Source organism: Dromiciops gliroides, chromosome 2, assembly GCF_019393635.1.
Source record: "Dromiciops gliroides isolate mDroGli1 chromosome 2, mDroGli1.pri, whole genome shotgun sequence".
NCBI classification, from domain to species: domain Eukaryota; kingdom Metazoa; phylum Chordata; class Mammalia; order Microbiotheria; family Microbiotheriidae; genus Dromiciops; species Dromiciops gliroides.
In genome coordinates, this window is record NC_057862.1 from 88,318,527 (window position 1) to 88,344,076 (window position 25,550).

Below are 25,550 nucleotides of genomic sequence, written 5' to 3' on the forward strand. Positions count from 1 at the left end.
AGTTTATGGGCACCTCCTCAGATTCCCATTCTTTGCCACCTCAAAAAGAGCTATCAATATGTTTGTACATCCTTAGAATTTGTTTTGCTTAGGATTAATTCCTTCCTTTATTTACCCTCCCTCTGATTTCCTCCTCCCCCCATCTCCCTTTTTCTCCTATAACTCTATTGAGTGAAATGTGTTTCTGTACCCAAATATGTGTGTATGTTGTATGTGTGTGTTCTTCCTTCTTTTGACCAGTTCAGATGAGAGTGAAGTTCAAATGTCTGTTGCTACCCACCTCGCTCCCTCCTCCTTGTTATTATAGATGTTTGCAAGTTTACCCTGATTGGATAAGATAATTTTCCCTAACCTTCCTTTCTTTTCGTGCCTGTACATTCCTCTTTCCCTCTCTTTCCATTCTTTTATTAAAATCATCAAGACATAACAGATACATTCTCAGGCCTTATCTAATATTACTTTCTCTGTGACCTCTGACGATAATAGGGATCAGAGAGTACACATGTGTCATCTCTCCATATTGGAATGTAAGCAGTTTATCGTTGTTTAGTTCTTTATCACTGTTCATTTGTGTTTACCTTTTTGTATTTCTCTTTGCTTTTGTGTTTGAACTTCAGTGTTTTTCTGTGGACTCTGTCCTTTGTAATCAGGAATACTTAGAAATCCTCTATTTCAATGAAGGTCCATTTTGTTCCTTGTAGCATTGTACCGAGTTTTGCCGAATAATTTAATCTTGACTGTAAACCCATATTCTTTGTCTTATGGAATATCATATTTCAAGTTCTCTGCTACTTTATTGTGATGGCTGTTGAAGCATGTGTGATCCTGACTTGGGGTTCTTCAGTACTTGAATTATTTCTTCTTCTTCTTCTTCTTCTTTTTTTTTTTTTGCGGGGCAATGGGGGTTAAGTGACTTGCCCAGGGTCACACAGCTAGTATGTGTCAAGTGTCTGAGGCTGGATTTGAACTCAGGTACTCCTGAATCCAGGGCCAGTGCTTTATCCACTGTGCCACCTAACTGCCCGAATTCTTTCTTCTTGCACGATTTTTTCTTTGACCTGGAAGCTCTGGATTTTGACTATGATGTTCCTGGGAATTTCCATTTTGGGGTTCCTTTTAGGAGGAAATCAGTGCATTCTTTCTCTTTTCCCTTTGCTGTCTGGTTCTAAGAGATCTGGGCAATTTTCTTTTATGACTTCTTTAAATATATTATCTAGGCTCTTTTTCTGGTCTTGGTGTTCAGATAGTCCAATGATTCTTAAATTTTTTCTTGTCTATATGTTTTCTAGGTCACTTGTTTTTGTGCTGAAATCCTTTACATTTTCATCTATTTTTTTCAGCCTTTCGACCTTGTTTTAATATTTCTTATTGCCTCTTGGAGTTATTGACTTCTATTTGGTCCATTATAATTTTCTTTTCTAATTTATTCCATAAGTGTTCTCAGTCCATTTATAAAAAATATTTCATAACTTTTTAAACTCTTGCTTCATATTCTAAGAATTCTAGTTGAATTTGTGGTCAACCTGTGTTTTAATCTGAGACATTGCTTATAGATGTTTTTGGGTTGTTCTATTTGTTTGTGTTTGTGCCTTGAGCATCCCTGCCACCATAATTATTTATTTGCTCATTTTTCAAGCATACTTCCTGACTTTGGACTTGGTGTTAGAGCTGGGCTCTTCACCAGATGTCTTATAGCTACTTTCTTGGAGTATGGAGTGTTGTGTTAATCCAGGGTTCCAGAATAGTCTTGGGACCTGCAAGCTTTCATTGTTCCCAAAGAGGTCTGGTATAGAGCAAAATCTCAGTACTACCCTTCCTAGTGTGAGCTTGGCAAGTTAAACCAATTATTTTCTAAGGAAGGGTGGGATATTAGTTTATTTATTTTGAACAGTAACTTTTGGAAAACTTTTTGGCAAGTATTATGCTAACTTTTTATGTAAAGAAGTTGAATCAGTGGGGAATGGAATTTATCTTATTAAAGGAGTGTTAAATTAGGAAAATATTTTGCATTTAGTATGTGTCATGACATTTTCTAAAACAATTACTTAATGCTTCATTTTAGGTCTAGCTTTGTAGGCTAGTACCCATTTTCCCCCTAATTTTTTAACAAATTCTTTATACCAGTTTAAATAAATTGGTATTGTTTATATGCGGAGATATTTACAAATTATGTAACAAAGTAGAATTGGTTATATTATAGAATCTAGCTACTTGTTGGGTTGAGATTAGTTATCTTCATAAGTATTTTCTGTACTCAGAGAGGGGTGTAACTGGCCAAAAGATATAGGCACTCTCTAGATCAAATTGTATCAGTTTGAAATTTAAGTGTAATTTTTTTAAACAACTTGCTTTCTTAGATGCCGACCATTACATTTCCAGCCATCAAAATCTCATAAGAAAGTTTTAAAGAAAATGTTCAAGTTTTTGTCTAAAGGAGAATTTTCCAAAGGGAATAATGACGGTAAGACTGAATGTGGTTCTAAAAAAAATATGTAAAAAACCCCACAACAACTATAATTTAATTTATCCTTCTTAAGGATATTTAGGTGATCTTAGCTATTCTGAGTGATGGATGAAGAAAGATGTAATTATTCTTTTCGTACAAAGGCACAAATAAATTACTTTTACTTATTTCAGTGAGAACGAGTGTCAGAATTCTTAGTTTCCATGTAGTAGTCTTTCCTTTGGACTTGTATAGATTTCTCCTATTCTTCTAAAATAATAGTAGTTAGACTAACTTTTCAGATGGGAGCCTCCACAATCTACAAGTTCATTGGGTTTATTTTCCCCACACATTTTTGTTTTTGTTTTTACAAGCATTTGTTATTTTTTCCTCCTGCTGTACCCATACCCCTATTGAACAATTAAAGAAAGAAAAAGAACCTTCATATAAATATTCATAGGGCAGCAAAACAAATTCCCACATTCAAAAATATATATCTTATTCCTTATTTTTAAGCCCATCACCTCTCACATAGGAGTCAAGTGACATAATTTACCTTTAGCTCTCTGTGGTTTATCACATTGTATTAATCAGAGTTCTAAAAGCTTGCAGAGTTCTTCTTTATAATGTTGTTGTCATTGTATAAATTGATCTAGTTTTGCAGGTATCATGCTGTTAGTTCACAGAGGTCTTCTTAGTTTCCTTTTCAGCTTTAAATTGGCATGATCCTGTTGTGGCAAGTAAAACTATATGTATGGTTGGCTTATTTCTGTCCCAAGTTTGGGGGAAACTAGCTGGGGTTCCTAATATAGTTGTTACTTATAAATTAGAAGGTTTAGCACCAGTTTTGGTCCATTAAGCACTTATTAAAGTATATTAAATATTAGTAAAGAGAGCTCACGTGTCTGAAAGTGCAGAAAAAGTCTCTCTAGCCTATAGAAGAGAATAGAGCTCAGCCTGGCCTTCTAGCTTAGAGGAGAGAATAGAGCTCAGGCTGGCCTGTTTCTTCCTCCAAGTCCTCTGCCACCAAGAAAATCTCTGAGAGAGTCTTACTGAGAGTAACTGTGTGTGGAAGCCTTTTCTGGGTCCAGAGGAGAGGCAGTAAGCCTTACACACCGATTCAAGCTAATTGGCTAGGATCAACCAAATCCATTGGTTCACTGCACTTGAGGGTGGTCTCATGCTGAGGTCAGAGTTCACACCCTCTGGGAACACACCCTCTTGAGGGCCAGGCAGGTATGGTTTGAATTGAATTAGCTTTAAGTTAGTTAATCAGTGATGTCAGTCAATCCAATCAATCTTAATCCAATCAATCCCCTCAAGCTGTGGCCTTTGGGCATTCTCAAAACCCTATTATTTTCTCACACTATTAATACTTTATTTATGGGAGACCATACAGAGTTCAGGAAACTTTAGAACTACGATTAGGTTATGGTCCATCTACAATATGAGTAAAATAGATTTGTTTGGTGAACCATCATTTATGATATGATTTCCATGGGAAAAATATATTCTAAGTGCTAAACAACTGATTTACAAATGACCTTTTTGTAATACATCTTATTTATAAGCTGACCATTGTCTTGGCTTATGCAGTGGTCAGAATGTTGGGTTGGGACAAAGGAGCCCTAGCTTCAAGTTGAACTCTTCTGTTAGCTTTGTAACTTTGGGGAAGTCACTTAATTTTTTTTGAGACTAGTTTCCTCATTTATAAAATGAAGGAGATTGGATTAAATGATCTTTAAGGTTCCTTCAAGCTTTAATATTTTGTAATTCAGTTTTTTTAAAATCTGAATTTAGAAACTGCCAGTATTTTGAGTGGATTTAAGAATTAGTTTGTACAGAATATATTCATATGATAAAAGATAATTTTCATACTGAGTTTGGCTATTTTAAAGTACTGAGTTACTCACTGCAATTTTTCCCTCAATTTGTAGAAGAGCCTATGGATTCTCAAATGGATGATGCTGCTTTGGATGACTTTGCTCTAAAAAGCAAGTTGGACATGCAGTCTGACTGTAGACTCCTCAGTGAAGATTATAACTCGGTCATAGAGAGCGAAGTGAAAGAGAAAGAAGAAAACTTGGAAGCTAAGGAAACTAAAGAATTAAATCAGTCACATGCTAAAAAAGAGAAACTGGGAGCTGGTGAGCCATCAGGTTCTATTAAAGTGGTTCCCTCAGCTCCCAAGCCAGGTACTGAAGGTTGGGCTTATGCCATGTTGAAAGAATGTTTTTCTTTTTGCTGTGGTTACTGAATAACAACTTAAGCTAGTAGTTTAATTACTAATATTCTTTTGTATACAATAAAACCCTGTGTTCCGTCAAGGAAACATTTTGTTTCTTGAGGAACAAAAGGGGGGAATGTGGTAAAAAGTTTTAACAGTCGGTTAGGGATAATGGAGAGACGCCAGTTTTTCTTTAAGGACCACCCTTTCGGGGAGGAGACCAACGGCATGAGCTACGCACGCCAGTCGGCCTGCTAGCACTCCACTTCCGGGGTGCGAGCTTAAAAGGCAAGGAGAGAATGGAAGTGGGATCTTTTTCCTGCTTTGCCGGTCTCCTGACTGCACTGTACTCCAGAGGCTGACTGGAGTTTGACTCAGCCCGGCTCCCGTTTAGCAGCAGCACTGCTTGACATGGTCTCTCTGTCTCCCCAAAGGTGGCCTTGGGTTTTGGTGAGTTTTATAGGGAATATAGACTAAGCTTAGACTTAAGACGATTTGTTTTGTATTTCTACTTTGCTATCCCTCTAATCAACATCACCTTGTAACTACCATACCATAAAAGCTCTAACTAGAAAACCAGAAGCTTCTTCCATTTACTAGTCTGGGAGATAAATTAAGGGAAAGGTTAAAGAGGGGAGATTTATGATCTAATATCCAATTTTAAATCTCACACCTGATATATCGCATCTCATCAATATATGGATTTGATATATTGTGAATCAAAATATCTCTCCTTATTCCTCATTTTGAATAAAAGCCAGAAACAACACCTTCTCTTGGACAACCATTTGATAACTATCATTTAAGCAGCTATTAATTCCTTTTCCACAACTGCTACTTGGGCAACTCCAACTCACTTCTCACAATCAAGGCTCAGGTGATAGCTGTAACCTCCTGTTTGGTCTCCTTACTTCTTCCCCCCCTCCCCCCCCTCCCCCTTCCCCCGAGGCAACTGGGGTTAAGTGACTTGCCCAGGGTCACTCAGCTAATAAGTGTCAATGTTCTGAGGCCGGATTTGAACTCAGGTACTCCTGACTCCAGGGCTGGTGCTCTATCCACTGCGCCACCCAGCTGCCCCCTGGTCTCCTTACTTCTATTCTTGCTCCTGTCCAGTGTGTCCTCCAGAAGTTGCCACAGTAGTCGTCGTCATTGTCATCTTTTTAAAAAATTTTTCTAATTAATTAATTAAAGTTTTCAACCTTTGTTTAGATAAGATTACCAATTTCAAATTTTTCTACCTCCTTCCCCTCCTTCCTACCTTCCCTAGACAGCAGGTAATCTGATATATAATATTAAATAGATTTCTGCATTAGTCATATTATACAAGAAGAATCAGAGCAAGAAGGAAAACTCTCCAAAAAGAAAAACAGCAACAGCAAAAGCAAAAGAGATAGTATGGTCCAATTAGCGTCCACATTCCACAGTTTGTGTCTTTTTCTTTTTCTTTTTTCTGCATTTGGGGAGCCTTTTCCATCATGTGTCCTTTGGAACTTTCTTATACCATTGGATTGGTGAGAAGAATCTAGTCTATCACAGTTGATCAACACATGATGTTGATGATCACAGTAGTCTTCTTACAGCAGTCTTACTCTGTCCCTTACCTCTTCAAGAAGTCTTAGTGGTTACCTATTGCTTTTGGGATAAAATTTAAACTCCTTAGCTTGGCATTCCCAGTCTAAATTCCAGACTGCCTTTCTGAACTTATTTCACCCACTTCCCGTTCATGCATTCTAAATTCCAGCCAGACAGGTCCCCTTTCCTATACTTCCACCTCTCATTTCGGTGCCTTTGCATAGGTTGTCATATATCTCTGAAATGCGCACTCCCTTCTTACTTCTGCCACTTGGATTCCTTCACTTTCTATAGGATTCATCTCAGCTGCCATCTTTCAGGATCACCTTTTCTGATCCCCCTGCTTGTTGTGTGTGAATGCTGTGTATGCACAGTACGATGTGAGCTCTCTAAGGTCAAGAGAGGTTTTTAAATATGTCTGGAACTTAAGTGAGTGTTTTGTGTGTAATAGGTACTTACCAATGCTTGATAAACTGAAGTGAACTGTGGAACTACAGATTTGTGAGAAAATTGTGAGCTGCTGTCTTTTCAACCAGAGGGCCTTGTCTTGTTCTTCGCTTCATGGGAGCTGTTTATCCCCAATCTCTTTTTTCCATTAAGTAGGTGTGGGAGGTGATGTTTGAGGGCCAGGGAAGAAAATGGAGTCTAGTCAATAGCAGTAGGTCCCAGCACTAGGAAACAGGCAGATGGGTCAGTTTTTAAGGCACAAAGAAGAACGGAAAAGGGTTGACTAGGGAGCTTGCTGACTGGAAAAGTATCCTCTTAGTGTTTATTCTTTCAAGGGGCTTGTTCCCTTCCATCTCCCTATCCCCTTCCCTTATCTTATTCCCCATCAGTACCCCAGTTGTTGTCCCTGCCTGAATCAGTCTCAGCTATCACTGTTTGATCACTGCCTAGAATTTGATAAGGAGGGGTTGAGATGTTTCTTTTTATACTGCGTTAATGGGGGGACAGCTAGGGGGCGCAGTGGATAGAGCACTGGCCCTGGATTCAGGAGGACCTGAGTTCAAATCCAGCCTCAGACACTTGACACTTACTAACTGTGTGACACTGGGAAAATCAGTTAACCCTCATTGCCCCGCCCCCCTCCCCCCCAAAATAATATGGTACACTGAGTTAATGGGAGGTAGATTTATTTCTTTTGTCTCAAGTTGAAACCCTCAAAGTGTTTTCTTATGGAAACATTATTAATACATAGATACCAACACTCATAGACTTCATAGTACCATTAGAGATTTAATTTGAGTTGATTTTTCTCCTTATGGAGATTACAACTCTTCCATGCCTTAGAAAACTACTACTTTGATTTATTGTGGCAAAAAAAAAAAATTACTTTAGGGCTAATCTTCTGGTGTTGATCCTTTCTGAAATTAAGCTGATGATCAGATATAAGTTGAACTAGGAGCCTTTCCACTTGTGTAGTGCTCTTTGCTAGCATAGTCTTCAGTAAACCACCCTCACTTGCAAGCCATGAAGAGGCATTGGAAGGACAACTCAAGTCACCTCACAAATAAATAAATAGATATGTGTGTATATGTATAAATATATGTGTGCATGTGTATGTATGTATGTATATATGTGTATGTCTATGTACACACACACACTTTTTTGGCTTGGCTCAAGAACTTAATTATCAATCATGTAAATTGTTTCTATTGTAGAATGCTTTCTGAGATCCATATAACCATTTTACAAGTACCTTTAAAAAAACCAAACCAACAATCCAGTGTGTAAGTTTAGATGGCTTATATGGCTAATATGCCAAAAATTTGGATTATTTTGAGGTGATGTAACCATGTTCTTAAAGTTCAGTTGTGCTAAAAACATTCCAGATTGAGATGTTTAGGATATAAACAGATGCTTTCCAAAATAATGTTTATATAAGAATTTGGGTGAACAGATGACCAGTAGGTGATGCTTTCTGAATTAGTTCAAACTAAAGGGAGTAGGCTACATTAAATTTTAATTTCATAGTTTCTCATATTTGTTTTTAGTAACATAAATTGATGTGTTAGATAAGAAAAATCATATGAATTATTTGGTAATATTCTTAGCTTTTCATTTCTGATTCAAAAGTTGCATATTAGAACTTGGAAAAAAATTTCATTTTAATGTCCACCCCAGAATTTAATTTGTAAAACTTTCATAGCACTGAAATTGAGGTGTAAAATTAGCATTTCTTTCATTAGTATAACAAGACTAGTCTGGAAACATTTTCTGAATGAAGTAATTTTTAATTTTTTTTTTTTTGGCGGGGCAATGGGGGTCAAGTGACTTGCCCAGGGTCACATAGCTAGTAAGTGTCAAGTGTCTGAGGCTGGATCTGAACTCAGGAACTCCTGAATCCAGGGCCGGCGCTCTATCCACTGCGCCACCTAGCTGCCCCAGTAATTTTTTTAATTGAATTGATATGTCATAAAATTACTACTTTCTCATGGGTTAAAAGCTGTTTTAAAATGTAAAAATCTTTCATTTTTCTATGAAAAGTTCAACATCTCCCTTTTAGCAAATACATTTTCTAGGGTGGTCATTTGACCAAAGTAATCTTGACCCAGACAAATTGGGACTAAATTTTGAGGTTGTTCTTGATCAGGCCCACTTTGTTTTTGACTGAGAACTTAGACAAGATAAATTCAACTTTGGGGAACTGAACTGTGAGGTGGGCACATTATCCTCAACTTACATAGAAAGAAATAGACCCAGGGGGGTTGGGTAACTTGACCTTGGTCTCACAGTAGTTAGTGAAGACTAGAAGTGGGGTTTGAAGCTACATCTTTCTGACTCCCAAGTCTGCATTGTATATGCCACTATGTTGAGATGTGTATCTTTATAGTGAATTCTAGTGATGAAGATAGGAGTGAGTAGTCAGCAAAATGGCAACTCACTGGTACTATAAGTACCCGTTTCGGTTTGGAAGTAGCAGTCTCTGACTTTGGGATAACTTGCATTATTCTGTTTTTGAAAAACATTTTTTTTTCCTAGAGAAAAATCTTAACATATATATCTTGGTCATTTTAGGCAAAGGAGCTGACTTGAGTAAGCCCCCATGTCGAAAAGCGAAGGATATACGGAAAGAAAGGAAAAAGCAGAAACTCATTCTTAAGAGTCAAACAGACAAAATTGAAGGTTTCCAAGTTCAACATGAACCACAACTTTTGCCCTCAGAAAAACCTAAATTAAATCAGCCTAAATCCATTGAAGATTTCATTCTTGAGACCTTACCTGAGGATGCTGCACATCGATTAGAGGTATTCTGTCACATGATGATTTTTTATTCAGTTTTATTTTTCAGTTAAAATGAGAAAATTTCAGTTAAATTGTTTGAATAAGAAGGAAGCAAATGATGTGAACTGTTATGGCATAGATTTCGAATTTTACAAATTTAAAAGTTTAGTTTCTATTTTGGAATGATGTTAATGCTTTATTTTTGAAAATCCCTACCAACCTAGAGCTTTAGGTCATATAAAGTACCTTTGAGATAGAAATAGATATAAAAATAAAATGTTTCCCAGTAGAGGGCGCTCTGACTCTTTGTTATAACAAAGTTTCCATTTAGTTAAAATCAGACAGAAAAATAAACATATTAAAATTGGATTTGGATTATGAATTTGAATTAGGTATGTGTATGGGGAATTATACATAATTACTAGAATTTCTACATTGAATCAGGTGGTATTCATCCAGTCAAAGATTCTCAGACTGGTAGTGTTACCCAGGAATTTTTACCTCAGAAGGTTAGGAATGTGCTCTAAAACATAGGTAATTTCTACCATTATGAGTCTATTATTAGCTAAATATTTCTTGAACCTAATACATAATAGATATTTAATACATCTATTTCTGGTTCTACAATTTTTTTTTCCTTGTAGAGTTCATTTAGAGAAAGAAAAATCATTTTTTTTAAGGTAAATAGTATACTTTCTGTTTTCATATTGCTTGAACAAAGTAATATTTTTGACCATGACTACAGTAGAGGGGGTGACCAAAACTATTCCAATCAAAAATAATAACCTCCCCCAATAATACCGTTTATGTAGCTTTTTAGCATTATCTCATTTAATACACCAACCTTGTGAGGTAGGTGCTATAATTCCCTTTTGAAGGTTCAGTGTAGGACAGTTAAGTGGCTTGCTTAGGGTCACACAATTACTAAATGTCTAAGCCAGGATTTGATCCTAGATATTAGAGTACAGTGTTCTATCCACAACATGATAAAAAACAAGAATAACAAAAAATTAAAATAAAAAGAAAATAGCTTTTCCTCCCTCTAGCAAAAAGACTTGGAAGTCATATACATTTTTCCCCTCCCCCCATCTGAACACGCTGTCATAAGTATTCTAATTGACAGCCCCCCCCCCCCCAAACCTCCCAACCTGGAATCTCACCAGGTAACATCATCCTATGGCTCATGTTTGCATTTGTATAAAAAATACAAGGCCCCCAGTTTCCACATAAATACTCAGGCTGACATTATACATTATAGACAGGCTTTATTTCATCTGATAGAAAACGAAAAAAAATATCCATTTTATCCCTGTTACAGTCAAGACAACTTTCTTTGCTTCTCTGGTTAGTTCCAACTCCCCTGGGAAGCATGCTCCAGACTTAAGATAGTACCTTAGGGTTGAATCTTCCCTCCCAAAGGGCAACAAGTACTTGGGAATCTCTTTTAATATCATCCCAAACTTGGGAGTCTCTTGAATTGGGGAAAGAACTGGGGTTGCTAGAGAATCAGTCCCTTGTCATAAATTTGCACAGTTCTTATGATCTACAGTGGCAGTGGAAGGCAGTGTCTAGGTTTGTTCCTTTGCTCATGTGTGGTTCCAGCCACTGATTGAGCCATGAATTTGGTATTGTTCAGAAACTCTGATTCTTTTCCCGCAGAAGATTAGTTGGCCCTTGAATCATCACTATTGTAGCTGCTCCGGGGCGATGTAGTTCTTTGTCTACTGGGGTTACATGATTCCCTGGAGGGACTTCAGGGGCCACACAAGCCTTCTTTTAAAAAAGAAGAGCAACAAAACCAAACCCCAGTATTTTATTGATGCCCTTTGCTTTTTTTTTTTTAACATCATTGTCACTTCCCAATGAAATTCTCCCCCCTGTTAACAGTCAAGTAAAACAAAACAATTCATTTATATGCAAAACCGTGCCCAATTCTTCACCTTCATTGGCTTTCCAACCAGGAAGGAACCAGAGTACAAGCTAAGTCTAAGATGGCTTAGGAGTATACTAGCCTTGATTTACCCATCCCCAATTATAGTCCTGTATCATTCATGTTCTATATTTGTGACTCAAATCATTCAGCCTAATGTGCTGTCATTAGGCCAAAGAGTACTCAAGGCAAAAGCACACCAAATCCCATCAAGGAAGTATCACCAATATCCAAATGTGGAGTCCCTGGGAACACTGACATCCTATATAGAGAGACATTTTTAACAAAAATGCCATCCTTCAGCTTTGTCAGACTTGACCTGGTTTCTCTTTACACTCTCTACATTATAATTTAAGAATAAAAATTTAAAAAAATACTTTCAAAAAGAAAGTATTGTAGAATAGTTAGCAAACGCGTCAAAACTTTTTTTCTTTTGGCAGATGTTGGTAGTTAGTTAAGTATATGCCACTCTGCTATTTTTCATAGAAAACATCCCTGAGTAGGTTTCTAACTATTTTGATAATTGTTGTCAAGTATCCACTTTAAAGAAGAACATTTTTTGATGATTAGTTGCTACTTAATTTTTTCAGATGTTTTGAATGGCTTAACTGAATTGATTGCTTATTTTCTGAGTCTATAATGATTCCTAAAAGTGGAATGCTGACCTTTTTCTTATCAGAACTGAGTGTCTAATAGTAGAATGAGGGATTTATTGTTCACTAGGTGTCACTCTTTGTATTTAAAGAAACTACTTTTCACAAAATGCCAATGACTTTGGCTTTTTCTCTTTGTTATATTTTTTATTTCCTTTCTTTCCATCTGAATATATATGCATATTCTCATTTATATTTTTAAATAGAAAAGATCAAAGGATCATAGCTCTAAAGGGGGAAGGGACCCCAAAGTCTATGTCATCCAATTCCTTCATTTTACAGATGAGGAAACTGAGGCTGAGGGTAGTGACTTGCCCAAGGTCACATAGTAAGCATCAGAGGTGGGATTTGAAGCCAGGTCCTCTCAGGACCTGGAGAACCCAGTGATTCTTAACCTAGGGTCCATTGGAGTTCATGGGTAGATTTCAGTGTGTTTCTGGACTTGGGTAGGGGAAAAATCCTATATCTTTATTTTACTAAAATTGATTTCTTTGTAATCTTATGTATCTTATTTTATACATTTGAAAACATTCTAAGAAGGGGTCCGAAGATTTTGCCGGATTGTCAGAGGGATCCATGACACACAAAAGTTAAGAGCCATTGCTCTCGAGACAGAACTTTTTTCTTTTTCTCTTTAAAACAAAACAAAGCAAAACAAAGCAACCAAGATAGTTTATACCTTAGTTTTAGGTATTAGGATGCTAGGTACTTTTTTGAGAAAGTACTTACAAGTATAAAATGCACTTCATAGCCTAGAGAGGTCTCTGTGTACATTAAAGGACCATATTTGTGTGTCCTTGTGAAAATTTCTGTTCCGGTCTCTTTGTAATAGTGTGGGAGGCAGTGTGGCCTGGAGCCTTGCAGGGGGTCTGGGCTTTACATCCTGGGTCAGAATTTACTGATTTGGGGGCTTGGGCAAGTTGTGGCACTTCTCTGACCCTCAGTTTTTGCATCTATAAAATGAAAGTGTTGGAATATTAACATCCCTTTGCATCTTAGGCATAAATTTATCAAATTATTCATATATCTATATGCACAAACAACCTTCTGAGGATAAAATGTTATAGAAGAAAAATCTAAAATTAATATACAGTTCAGCAGTTCTTATTTATTACAGGTAAAAACATTGCATTATTAAAGTTTTTCCCCTTCTTCAAAGTTATTTTAAAATGTCTGAATATTCAGATTTTATGGGTTTTCATTGTATGATTTTCTGATAAAGCAAACTGATAAAAAAGTGTTGGTCCTTTCTATAATTTTGTGTTATAGAAAGAACATTTTAACCAAATCATATTAAAATCTTTTTTGGGGGTTTTCTAAGGTAATTCCAGGGACATACTTATATATTTAATTGATATCCAGACATCAAAATTGAAAGTTATGCATAATTTAAATTGTCTTTAGAAATGTAATAGTTTGGCTAAAAAAGTATATCTCCATTAACTTCAGAACTAGCAAGTAGAAATTGAGAGTGCCTCCTGTAATGCATATATTCTGTTGACAAGAAATAATAAATTAAAAAATTTATTAATTGATTTAGCTTTAATGTTTTGTTAAATGATTAAGTTTTAATGTTATCAGTAAGCTATGTAATTTTGTGCATATTTTAAAATTAAAATTTTTTCTTTCAGTTATTTTCAGGTATGAGTAATTATATTACTATTAGTTTTATTAATGAGAATTGTTTTTCAACTCCTTCTGAAGGTGAGGGTGGTGAGATCATCCCCACCAAGTTCTCAGTTCAAAGCCACATTTCAGGAGTCTTACCAGGTCTATAAACGTTACCAGATGGTTATTCACAAGGACCCACCTGATAAACCAACTGTAAGCCAGGTCAGAAGGCCAAGTATAATTTTTATGTTCAACCTGAACTTTCCCCTACAGTTAACGCCATTGCATGAATCCTGGGTTAGAGAATGAAGTTTATTTTATGGTACATGTTGCTTACATTCTGTTTGAAGCAAATCTTCAAAAAGATAGAAATAGCAAACTAATGGACATTCTGGAAGTGCAAATTTCATTAGATACCAATGATATATAAACTCAAAATGGTATGTGCCACACAAAGTAGATAATTTTACTTTCCCCAAGGTTAATGTGTTTAGCTACATCCAAATTAGAGTTAGTGATAAATCTTTATAATCCTGTTTTTTATATTTGGAAAATTATCTTAGACTCCCAATGCACATCTGCATAGTATGCTTGTATTTCATACAACCCTGTAAATATTCTGTATCCATCCTTAAAAATAATCAGCCAAAACAATACAGAACTGCCCAATTATTTTGGTTATGGCACTGTTCATGAAAACTTGAATGAAACTAGAAAAATAAAATAGATTATTAAAAGCCAAAGTATTCTGACCACTTCATAATTTGGGTAATCTAATAATTTAAAAAGTCCCTAAGATAAAGTTAATGCTTTTGGAGGGAGAATAAAGTAGAAGCTCAGTATGTTGCCATTATCCTAAGCAGGTAATAATTATTGAATGTTCACTGTAAGCAGAGAACTGTATTAAGTGGGTAGAAACATGGTACATAGAGCCTGGACCCTTAAAGAGATTTAAAACTAGAGTTAGTTTCATAAAATTAGCTCTTTAGGCTTCATGCCATTTAACCCTTAGTAGGGCTCATTCCATTTTAGGTAAGATTCCAATGCTGAGCTTTGGAAGTGGAGTTGAGGAGATCTTACACTAGCCTTGCCTTCAGAAGCATATCATCAGAGAGAAACTTCAATATATATACCTGTATTTTCCTTGCTCTGAAGGTGAGGTTAGTACCTGTTTCCTTTGAGGACCCAGAGTTCAAGTCGTCCTTCCGCCAGTCACTCTCTTTATATGCCAAGTATCAAATGGCCATACACAAGGATACAGCAGCTGAGTGTGGGGAAGCCGAGGTACTGTTCCTTACATGTTCTTGCCTCTATTGATTTTTTTTTTTGTCTGTAAACTACTAGGATGCCATAATAAAGAACAGCTAAAGCTATGCTATGTTTCCCATGAGCCTGGGAACTGTAATGTAATGCGTAATGTGTGTCAGATGGCTGCCTGTCTCAATTCCTCCCTTGACTAGCTGCCAGAATTAGGGCAGGTAACATAAGCTCCAGGTGACAGTTGTCTGTTTAGAAAGGGTACCTGACAGCTTTCAGGGAGCAGTGTGGTCTAGAGGAAAGAGCACTGAACATGGGGCCAAGCAGACCTGCACTGCCGGCCCAGCTCCCCCATCAGTTTTGGGTGGTTACACATCATTTAATCACTCTGAATATGTTTCCTCATCTTTCCAGTGGGGATGATTATACCTTGTAGTACTACCCCATAGAGTTCTCGTGAGGAGAGCATTTAAGAAACCTTGATATGCTAAATAAATGTGAGCTAGGTCACTGAGTTGTTGTTCTAAGGACAAATAATGAGTGTGTGCAAAAGCACAGGGAATTCCTCAGGAGGGAAGAAATCTGAGCATTGTCAGGGTATGCTGCTATTCACTTATGAGCTATGTAACTAGTCAAGTTATTTAATCTCAGCCTCAGTTTTCTCATCTATAAAATGAGGATCATAGTAACACCTACCTCAAAGGGACTCATTCATTGATAATGCTTTGTTATTCATGGATTTGGGATGTGCAAAAAGAATATAGGTGGGCTTTTTTGTATTTATATGTACTTTTACTGTTATAAGATCCATATCTTGTTTTTTTATCTTTCATTTCTCTGATACTATTGGAACCACACACAAGACTTTGTACTTGGGTATAATGGAGGTTAATCTGCACTTTAAGCATCAGTCCTTGTCTTTTGTGCCATTCATTCTTTCAACTATTGGAAAATTACATAGAAAAAACATGCAAGTAGGAATGGCTGAGAGAGGAGGAACTTCCTGCCTTAGCTGTTGACAAAGGTAATATGCTGCCTTGAAAACCCAAACTAGCCTACATTATGACATTGATTGCTTACAACTGATGAAAAATATATCAAATAGGAAAGTAGACTTTAAAAGAAACCAAGATGACAGGCAGCTGTATTCACATGTATGTTGGTTTAAACCATTTCATTACCAGAATGAATACAGTGCTTTTTCACAGACAATTGAAATATTTTTCATATTGGCTTTTCTTTCTTTCTGCATCATATTTTGCACATCATTACTTTGTGTTTGCTTTTTACTGTATTTGTCCTTTATTTTAATTTCCTTCAAAAAGAGAAGTTGAACTATTATGAGAATATCATTCTTTATCCTGTGTAAGTACCAATTATGCCCTGTGTTGTAGCAGATTGTAATATCCTATGGAATGACCATGTATACAACTATATACTTTAGTAGTTAGTGCTGCTTAATATGATTATTCATTCACATTATTTAATATTAAGGGCTCTTTTAAAGTAGTGCAAATTATTTTCTTGCCTCTGGACTCTCAAGTTTAAGGGAATTGAAACATTACAAATTGTAAAGATTGTTTCAAACCAGAATGTTTCTTGGGCTGTGTCTTGATTATGCAAGTTGGCAAGCTTTCCATGTGCAAGAAAATGCATTTTTGCCTTCATTAAGAGGATCTTGTTTAGCTGACAGCTGCCCTAGAGTAGCTCTCCTTAAAATTGGGCAGTGGGCCAGATGAGGACCACCTTTTGCTATTTGGATCATCAAATATGTCATTCAGCAAAACCTGGTTACCCAACAATTTGTAAGCATTACTTTCTCTTTGGGGCTGCTACAAAGAAGCTGACAGGGATCTTACTGTTTTTCTTTGTAGTTTACATGCTGGAACTTTTATTTAAGGAATCTAATTCAAGCCACAGAGTACAAAAATGATTTATGAATGTACATAAATATACTTTGCTTCCATAAGTGAACTTGTATTATTGTCTTGTGCTTAGTGTCAGCAATTAAATAGATGGTTCCAGACTTTATATTCTCTGAAAAACTTCTAGATTCTCTCAGAAAGAAATTGGATTCAGAAGTTTCCTGCTTCATATCAGGGCTAACTTGATCTCATGAACAATGCTTCAAGGGCAGTGTGGAATATACTATAGAGGGCTATTGTTGATTCAGTAGAATAAAATCACTTAATAATGAATAATTTAATTACTTTCTTAATATCTCTTGTATCTGTCACCTTCTTTCCACTCTTAATTCTACCACCTTATTTTTGATTGCTATCACCTCTCACCTAGACTACCCTGCTTGTTTTTTCATTGGGCTCCCTGTGTCCCGTCTCTCCCATTTCCAATACTTTCTCTACTCAGTTGACAAAAAATAAGATTCCTAAGGCCTCTGTAGTCACTGTGTCTTTTGCTTGCTTAAAGCCCTTCAGTAGCAAACTCTTGCCTCAAGAATAAAACTCATATGTTCCATTGTCTGTGTAGAATTGACCTTTTCAGCTTTATTCTTATTATATCCTTTCATTTGTTCTGTGTTCTGGCCTGAGCAGACTACTGTTGCTTTCCTTGAACTTCACATGCTATGTCATGGGCTCATAAATTACTAAGAGCTGGAAATGACCTTGGAGGTGAAGTTCAAATCTCATTTTACAGGTGAGGAAAATGAAGCCGGAAAAGGCTGTTACTTGACCAAGGTTACATAGACACTTGTAGTGGCAGGGCTGGGGTAGAAACACATGCCTTTCCATGGTACAGTGACCCTTCTGCTCAGAGTCTCTACCCCATACCTGGAATGGTAGCTTTCCTAATCCCTGCCTTTCAGAAACCTTCTGTTCTTTTCAAGGTTCACCTGAGGTAGTGCACCTCCCTCCTCTCCCCTGATTCCTCTCCTGAAGTGAAAGGGTTCTCTTGCTCCTATATTCCTAGCTTACTTTGCTTAGGTCTTCCCATTTCCTCTGTCATTCACTACCTGACCTTTTTCATTCCCCTCCCCATTAAGTTCCTTGTGGTCAGGGATTGTGTTGTTTCTGTATGCCAGTACTGAGCATAGAGACCTGCACATAGTATGTGCTTAATAAAAGTTTATTTGAGTTGGACATAATTACTTTTACAATAAAAAATTAATCATTTAAAATATTTTGTGGAGAATAATTTCACTTTCTAGAAACCCTAAAATTGATAAATACCTGAGTAAAGTTTGGAAGAAGTGCCAAGAGTGACATTTGCTGAGGGATATTTATGAATTAGTAGGAGAAGAAACCTCCAACAGGGTGGGGGTGAAGCAATAAGCTGGTTTGATGGTTCTCTCCAAGTGAGTGTTTGAAGGTCATTTTCTGAAAAACCTGTGTTAATCTATAACAGTGGCTTCCAACCTACAGACTATAGACCCCTGCGAGGCTAGAGAATTATTTCAGTGTCAGTGAAAACAAAAATGAATCTATGAATAAGCAGATACACTTTCTGAAGACCGAAAAATGTATCCTGAATATGTGTGTTGCTGGTTTTCAGATAATGTAGATGCTGCTGTGATTGCTAAAACACAAATTCATTTAAAAGCATGATTGACTTCATAGTAGTTTTTTGCCACTGTACTTTCTCACTCAACAGATACTGGTACACTAACTCCTGTAGTGGGGAGTCCAAGGAATTCTCTGGACATTAAAAAGGGATCCATATATTTGAAAAGGTTATGAACTACTTGTCTATAGGAGGCCCTTAAGTGGTTTAATGGAAGCATTGGATAAAGAATAAAGATCTCTGGCCTCTAGACCCAGTTCTGCTACTATGATATGTTTTTAAGCAAAGTACTATACTTTTCTGGGTCTCAGTTTTCTCATCCATAAAATAGAGAATTTGGATTAGATGATTTCCCCAGGTTTGGCACTGGTTTTGTAATGCTTTGATCTTACATGCTTACTTACAAAAATAGTTTAGACTAATTCCATGAAGGACTGGAGAGAGAACACGTAATATAGTCTCTCTCTCTCTCTCTCTCTCTCTCTTTTTTTTGTAATATAGTCTCTTGTATGCAATAGGTGCCTCATAAATATTTGAAAAATAAATGAATAAGCAAATTGACAACTGCTCTTAAGAAACAACCTGTAAGAAAAATAATTTAATAGCAAATGGAAAAATATTCAGGAGGAAAAATGCTGTCCCTAAACTTATGATATAAAATGAGAAGGAAAAATCAAATGATGGCAAAAGAACTTGGGTTGTTAATGCAATAGTAAAAGCTGTCTTAATTTCCTGAATGTGAGTACTGAGATTTTACCAATAGTGAGTTAAGTACATTTTAACAAGTGTAAAGCTCCTATGATGTAATTTTGCTGAGTACCATTTGTCTTTAGCATTTGTACTTTAAATCTGTTTTTTCCATTATACTCAAGAAGCATCAGATTTTATGATATTCTAGTAATAATTTGACAAGTGAGCAATATTAGCCATTGATAGAGTCTTGCTACCAAAGTAGTGTTTCTTTTTTGCTGGGGTGATTCATTTTATGTCAAATAGTTTGAAGCATTTACTTGTATGATTTTTTTTAAAGAAGTATCCAAGGAAATGATTTGCTGCATAAATGATACATGTGCTTGCAGAACATAAATTTTGTCCCTTAAAATGAGCTTAGAGAAAATTTATATATATGTGTGTATACATACATATATCTATATATATGGCTGTGTATTTGGGTGCATAGAACAGAATGATTGAAATAGATATTTTGAAATATTTATCTGAAAAATTTATTTTCATAGGTTTCTGTAAATCCAAATATGGAAGAAAATAATAGCTATTACTTAACCAGTGTGATAAATATATTTATCCTAAGTTGTACCAAATAGAGCTATAGCAGTATATCAGTATTTCAGTGGATGCATGATCTCATATGTCTTGGTATTATACTCTATCAATGCAGATGCACCTCACCCATGCCTTTGTAAGTCTTCTCCACAGTCTTCCTCCAGAAAGGTCCTATTTAATGGTACCATTGTTGTCTCACTCTTCCAGAGTTGTAACCTTGGAATTCTCTACTTCTCACTCTTCCCTTCCCCATATATCCAGTTAATTGCTAGGTCTTGCCATTTTTCCATAGACTATGCCTCTCCAGGTCAGCCCCTTCTTTCTACTCAGTCATTCCCCTAGCTCAAGCCATCATCACATCTCGCTTATACTATTGTAGTGGCTTCCTTCCTAATTGATCTCCTTGACTTGATTCTCTTTTTCCACTTTAGTCCATCCTCCACCCTTTTGCCAAAGAGATTCTTCCTCATAGGTGCAGTTCCGACACCATTACTCCCCATGTCACTCCAGTGGTTCTATATTGCACCTAGAATAAAAAAATAACCACCTAAAATAAAAAATTTTCACCCTATAGCTCACCTTTTCTTTCCAGCCTCATCAGATGCTACTTCCTCTCCTGCCCTCTGCCGTTTAGCTAAACTGACCTTTCTCTTATTTGCACTGGCCAGCAATCCCAATGCCTGGAATTCACTCTAGCCCTACCTCCTCTGAGAATTCTTTCATGATTTCCTCCAACTTCTAGTGCCCTACCTCCCAAACTAGTTTTTATTGACCTATTCCATTTGCATTTATTCTGTATTGACTTATTTGTTTGGTCAATCACCAAACAAATACTGTGAGAACAGGCATTGTGTAGGTATGTGTGACAAAAAGGAAAAAAAAGTTCCTTCCCTGCATGAGTTTAAATGCTAGTGGGGAAGACAACACACGTACACTTTAGCACACACAAGATAAAGATAGCCGAGAAGAAGCCTTAGAGGTCAGGGCCCTAGCAGTTAGGGGCACTTGGAAAAGCCTCTCTTGTAAGAGAAAACGTTTAAGCTGAGACTTACCAGGGATGATGATGACGACAACGATTCTTCTCTTCCTCCTCCTCTGAGTCCATTAGTATGGCAAATTTCATTGTTGTCTTATTTTAAGAATTTGCCATAGCTACCCCAGCCTTCAGCAACCACCACTCTGTGAAGTTATCAGCTATCAACATCAAAGCAAGACCCTCCACCAACAAAAAGATTTACTTGCTGAAGGGTCAGGTGATAGAACCAAGAAACTTTTTAAAATTAAGATATATACATTTTTTTTTAGACATAACACTATTGAACACTTAATAGACTACAATATAGTATAAATATAACTTTTATATGCATTGGGAAGCTAAAACGTTCATTGTTTTATTGTGATATTTGCTTTATTGTGGTGATCTGGACCTGAACCCTCAATATTTCCAAGGTTTGCCTATATTTCTGTTTTTTCTCAGTTCTCATTACCTCTGTTATTCTATTTCTTTGTTTATTCAAAAAACTTATAAAACCAGACAATCTTTAAAGTTACTTCCAGAATTAGGAATTTAAGAATCTTATTAGGATATTCCCTTAATTTGTACTCCTTTTTCAGAAATATTCAGTAAATATTTCTGTTATTAAGTCAGGAGGGTTCTATACAAAATGACAATATATAATTGGCATCTTCTTTAGAATTGTGGCTCTACTATAAAGAGTTTGGGATACCATTCATTTCTTTGTGTAATTTATATAAAATGTAAACTTGGAAGAAGAGACCATCTTGTTTTTTTCCTTTGTATCTCTAATCTAGCCTGGTGCCTTCCTTGTACTTGATAATAATAGTGGTAATGAATAATAATAAGAATGATAAGAATGATATAGTGCTTTCTGTGAGCCAAGCATTGTGTAAGTGCTTTATAATTGTTTTCTCATTTGATCCTTGCAAGAACCCTGGGAGGTAGGTGCTATTATTATCATCATTTTACTGATCAGGAAACTGAGGCAAACAGAGGTTAAATGACTTGGCCAAAGCCACACAGCTGGTAAGTGTCTGAGGCTTCAATTGAACTCAAACCTTCTTGACTCTGTGCACTGTACCGCCTTGCTGACTCAACATACAAAATATGGGCATACATAGTAGGCTCTTAAAATGTATTTTTTGAATTGATTATTAACTATCCCCATGATTGGGGAAATATATCTATCCAGTCCTTTTTTCATTATCAATGTAAGATGTATAATGGACTTGGAAAATGTTGTTTAAACTATAGGAGTGTAAATAAGGTACTTTGATGTATCACCTTTCCAGATTTGTGGAGGCACAGTGCTTTTGTCCAGAGTTCTAGATCAAGATACAGGTTATAAATAGTGCTGGATTTCTCGTTCCTAGATTTGTGTTAGTCACATTGTTAACAAATAAAATAGAGATTAGAGGAAAGAGCTACCACTGAATGTTTTTATTAAGAATTTTTAAAAATCCTATTTGTCCAGTGAAACAATGTAACATAATCTAATTCTTATTTAGAAAGTACTTTGCACTTTAGTTTTCATCTTACAAACATTCCTCTGAAGTAGATTAATTATATTAACTTATTTTTGTATTATATTTTATTGCATTTTGTAGAATGTGTATTTCTTATAAAATTTGACATAGATACTCATAAAAAAGAGAAAATTTTTAAAAATGGTAATTGTTTGAATAGTATCAAGACTTGATTGCCTGGACATTTTATATGATGAGTATCTTAAATCTGTGAAAGATTTCAGAAAGGCCTTTTGCAAATATTTTAGCAAAGTACTTCAAGTATGACTTTACGTGCTACTCTTATTTAGTAAAAGTAAACAATTTATTTTAGCCGTGAGCCTACAATTTTTCTTGAGGGATAAATTGATTTGATATTTAAAAAGCATACATGTCATTTTTTCCAAATTGTCTAGCTGTAAGTTTAATCTTCAGTTGTTATTTAAAAAATGATAGCTCTACTTGAAAATTACAGAAAATATGTAGACACAGGTTAGTGGTTACCATTTATGAAAGGTAACTAAGACTATATTAAGTAGAATTAGTCTGGAATAGTTTTAATAGCAGTTTATTCACTTTGTAGGTTAAAAGGTAATGAAATCCCTTTAGATTTGTGTGATGATATAAGCCAGTTAGAAAATTGTTCAGTTGCCAGGAGAATCTTGAATAATAACTTTGGAAATAGTAGTTGACTGGAGTAGTTGACTGGTGTTTTTGGCTAAGTAAATGCAGGCAGCGTCTGGTCACACAACTCCTCTACTTTTCAGGAGCAGTTTAGCTGAAATATGTTTCTGATTGTCTTACATTGTGAAAATGCATTTGGATTCAGCATTTGCTCTTAACTTTATAGCCTGCTTCAGTACACACACTTTGATGAAATTATTCCCCAAATAGAATATCATTTATGTTATTTTTCTAGAAATGTTGCTTTTGCTTTTAAAATACTAGTAGATGTAGCCTTTAGTCTAGAATTTTCACACATATTCCTTGCTCCTTATGTCCTAAACTTAAAAAAAAAAAAAAGATCATAGGATTAGAGCTGGAAGGGACCTTAGAAGTCAGCATGTCCAACTCCCTCATTTTATAGATGAAGAAACCAAGACAGAGAGAGGCTAAATGACTTGCCTCAGGCCACACATTTGGCAAGTAACTAAGGAAGGATTTAAACTCAGGTCTTGATAAATCTAAATCCAGCATTTTATCCAGAGTCATTTACATTCTTCCAGCCAGTGACTTGCTGTGATGCTTATTGTATTCATAATGTTTTCTGGTTATATTACTCATTTTTTACAATTTCTTTACTAACAGGAGGTGTCTATTTTTAACCTTTTTAGACCTAACTTTAGTAAAGATTTAATTTGACAAATGTCTTAATTTTTCCTCTATGCCACCCTGTTGTCCAAATGAAATTAGTACATGTGGAGGTTATGATTTTGGGTTGTCAGTCTTAATTTTTACTCCCAGTTAAGCAGAGTGACTTTTTCAGTCACACTTTCAGTAAAAGGCCAGATAAGACAGTGCTGTAAGCATTTCTTAAGTACTTACTATATGCCAGATACTGTCCTTTGTGCTAAGCAAAAGTAAGATAGTCTCTGCCTTCAAGGATCTTAAATTGAAGACAACACACAAAAGAGAGCTGAAAAGCTGGGGGACAGGGGAGCTGAGATGTGGGGATCCAGTTCCAGGCTTAGAATTGCCAAAGATGCAGAAGCGTTTAGGGTGAGAAGGTTGCAGGGGTCAATGGATGTTCCAGAGTGAGGAGGCACCAGTTGCTAAGGAAAATTCCAAGGTGAGATGGCACCTGAGGCATGGTGGCAAAGAGCCAAAAGTTAGGAGCAGAGCCTGTAGGGGGATAAAGGGGGACTGAACTGCCTCCCTCCTCCCTACCCCTATCTGTCATTGAGGCCTGGAACAAACTCACCAAAGGGAGAAGGGAGCAACAGAGGGCTGGTCCAGGTGAGAAGGATAAAAGGGCACAGGGATGGACAGAAGGCCTTTTCTTTTCTTTTTTTTGGCATTTCTTTTTATTTATTTATTTTTCCATTACATGTAAAGATAGTTCTCAACTTTTGTTTAAACAAGCTTTCCAATTTCGCATTTTTCTCCCTCCCTTCCCTCCCTCCCCCATCCCCTAGACAGCAGGTAATCTGATATAGGATACACATAATAACATTAATCCTATTTCTGCATTAGTCATGTTATAAGAGAAAAATCAGAGCAATGATGAAAAACCTCAAAATAGAAAAAACAACAGCACCAAAAAACAAAAGAAATAGTATGGTTCATTCATCATCTATATACCACAGTTCTTTTTTTTTTTTTTCCCCCCTGGATTTGGAGATCCTCTTCTATCATGAGTTCCCTAGAACTCTTCTGTACCATTGCATTGGTGAGAAGAATATAGTCCATCACAGTAGATCAACACTGAATGTTGATGATACTGTGTACAATGTTCTTCTGGTTCTGCTCATCTCACTCATCATCAGCCCACACAAGACCCTCCAGGTTTCTCTGAACTCCTGCTCATCGTTTCTTACAGCACAATAGTATTCCATTGTATTCATATACCACAACTTGTCCAGCCATTCCCCAATTGATGGGCATCCCCTCAACTTCCAATTCCTTGCCACCACATAAAGAGCAGCTATAAATATTTTTGTACATGTGGGTCCCTTTCCCCTTTCCATGATTTCTTTGGGAAAAAGACCCAAAAGTGGTATTTCTGGGTCAAAGGGTATGCCCAGCTTTATCGCCCTTTGGGCATAATTCCAAATTGCTCTCCAGAATGGTTGGATCAGTTCACAGCTCCACCAACAATGCATTAGTGTTCCAATTTTCCCACAGCTTCTCCAACATTTATTATTTTCCTTTTTTGTCATTTTAGCCCATCTGATTGTTTCCCAGCTTTCTGCAGAAGGTCTTTTCTGATAAGTGGTGCGGCTGTACCTTTAAGCTGTTGTGAATGTCTCTTTTTCATAATGGACTATTAAAAAGTAGAATTCTGGTTGTTGTTTGGAGTTGAATTTCAAAGAATATAATTTTATGTATGCTGCTTTTTTCTTAGTGTTCGCATTGCTTTAAAAGTCAGTTTGGAAAAATGTAAATATATGTCTAAGATAGGAAAAAAAGTGTAAAATATAGGTAACTCAATTTGAAATCTTAACAAAATCTATGCTTCCAGATTTCTGGATGTGATACTTAAAGTTTCACATTGAGTTGCACTTTAATTTGATAAATGCCAAACTGTAAATGGACATTTTGTTTTATAAAAGAGCCAGAGTTATTCATTGAACAAAGATTGCCTTC

The 25,550-nt window shown here is 36.2% G+C and overlaps 1 protein-coding gene across 8 annotated transcripts in view; it reads left to right on the forward strand.

Annotated features, from left to right (window-relative positions):
* ATE1 (arginyltransferase 1) overlaps positions 1–25,550 on the forward strand; it is a 196,038-nt gene that overhangs the window by 14,417 nt on the left and 156,071 nt on the right. For 5 of the 8 annotated variants that reach the window (XM_043985863.1, XM_043985861.1, XM_043985865.1 and 2 more), the window contains 4 exons: positions 2,358–2,461; positions 4,381–4,638; positions 9,261–9,490; positions 14,817–14,945. In XM_043985863.1, coding sequence (XP_043841798.1) covers positions 2,358–2,461; positions 4,381–4,638; positions 9,261–9,490; positions 14,817–14,945 — 721 coding nt within the window. Of the gene's footprint in view, positions 1–2,357; positions 2,462–4,380; positions 4,639–9,260; positions 9,491–13,754; positions 13,884–14,816; positions 14,946–25,550 lie in introns of all 8 variants that reach the window. The other 3 variants (XM_043985864.1, XM_043985862.1, XM_043985867.1) reach the window with 2 other exon arrangements.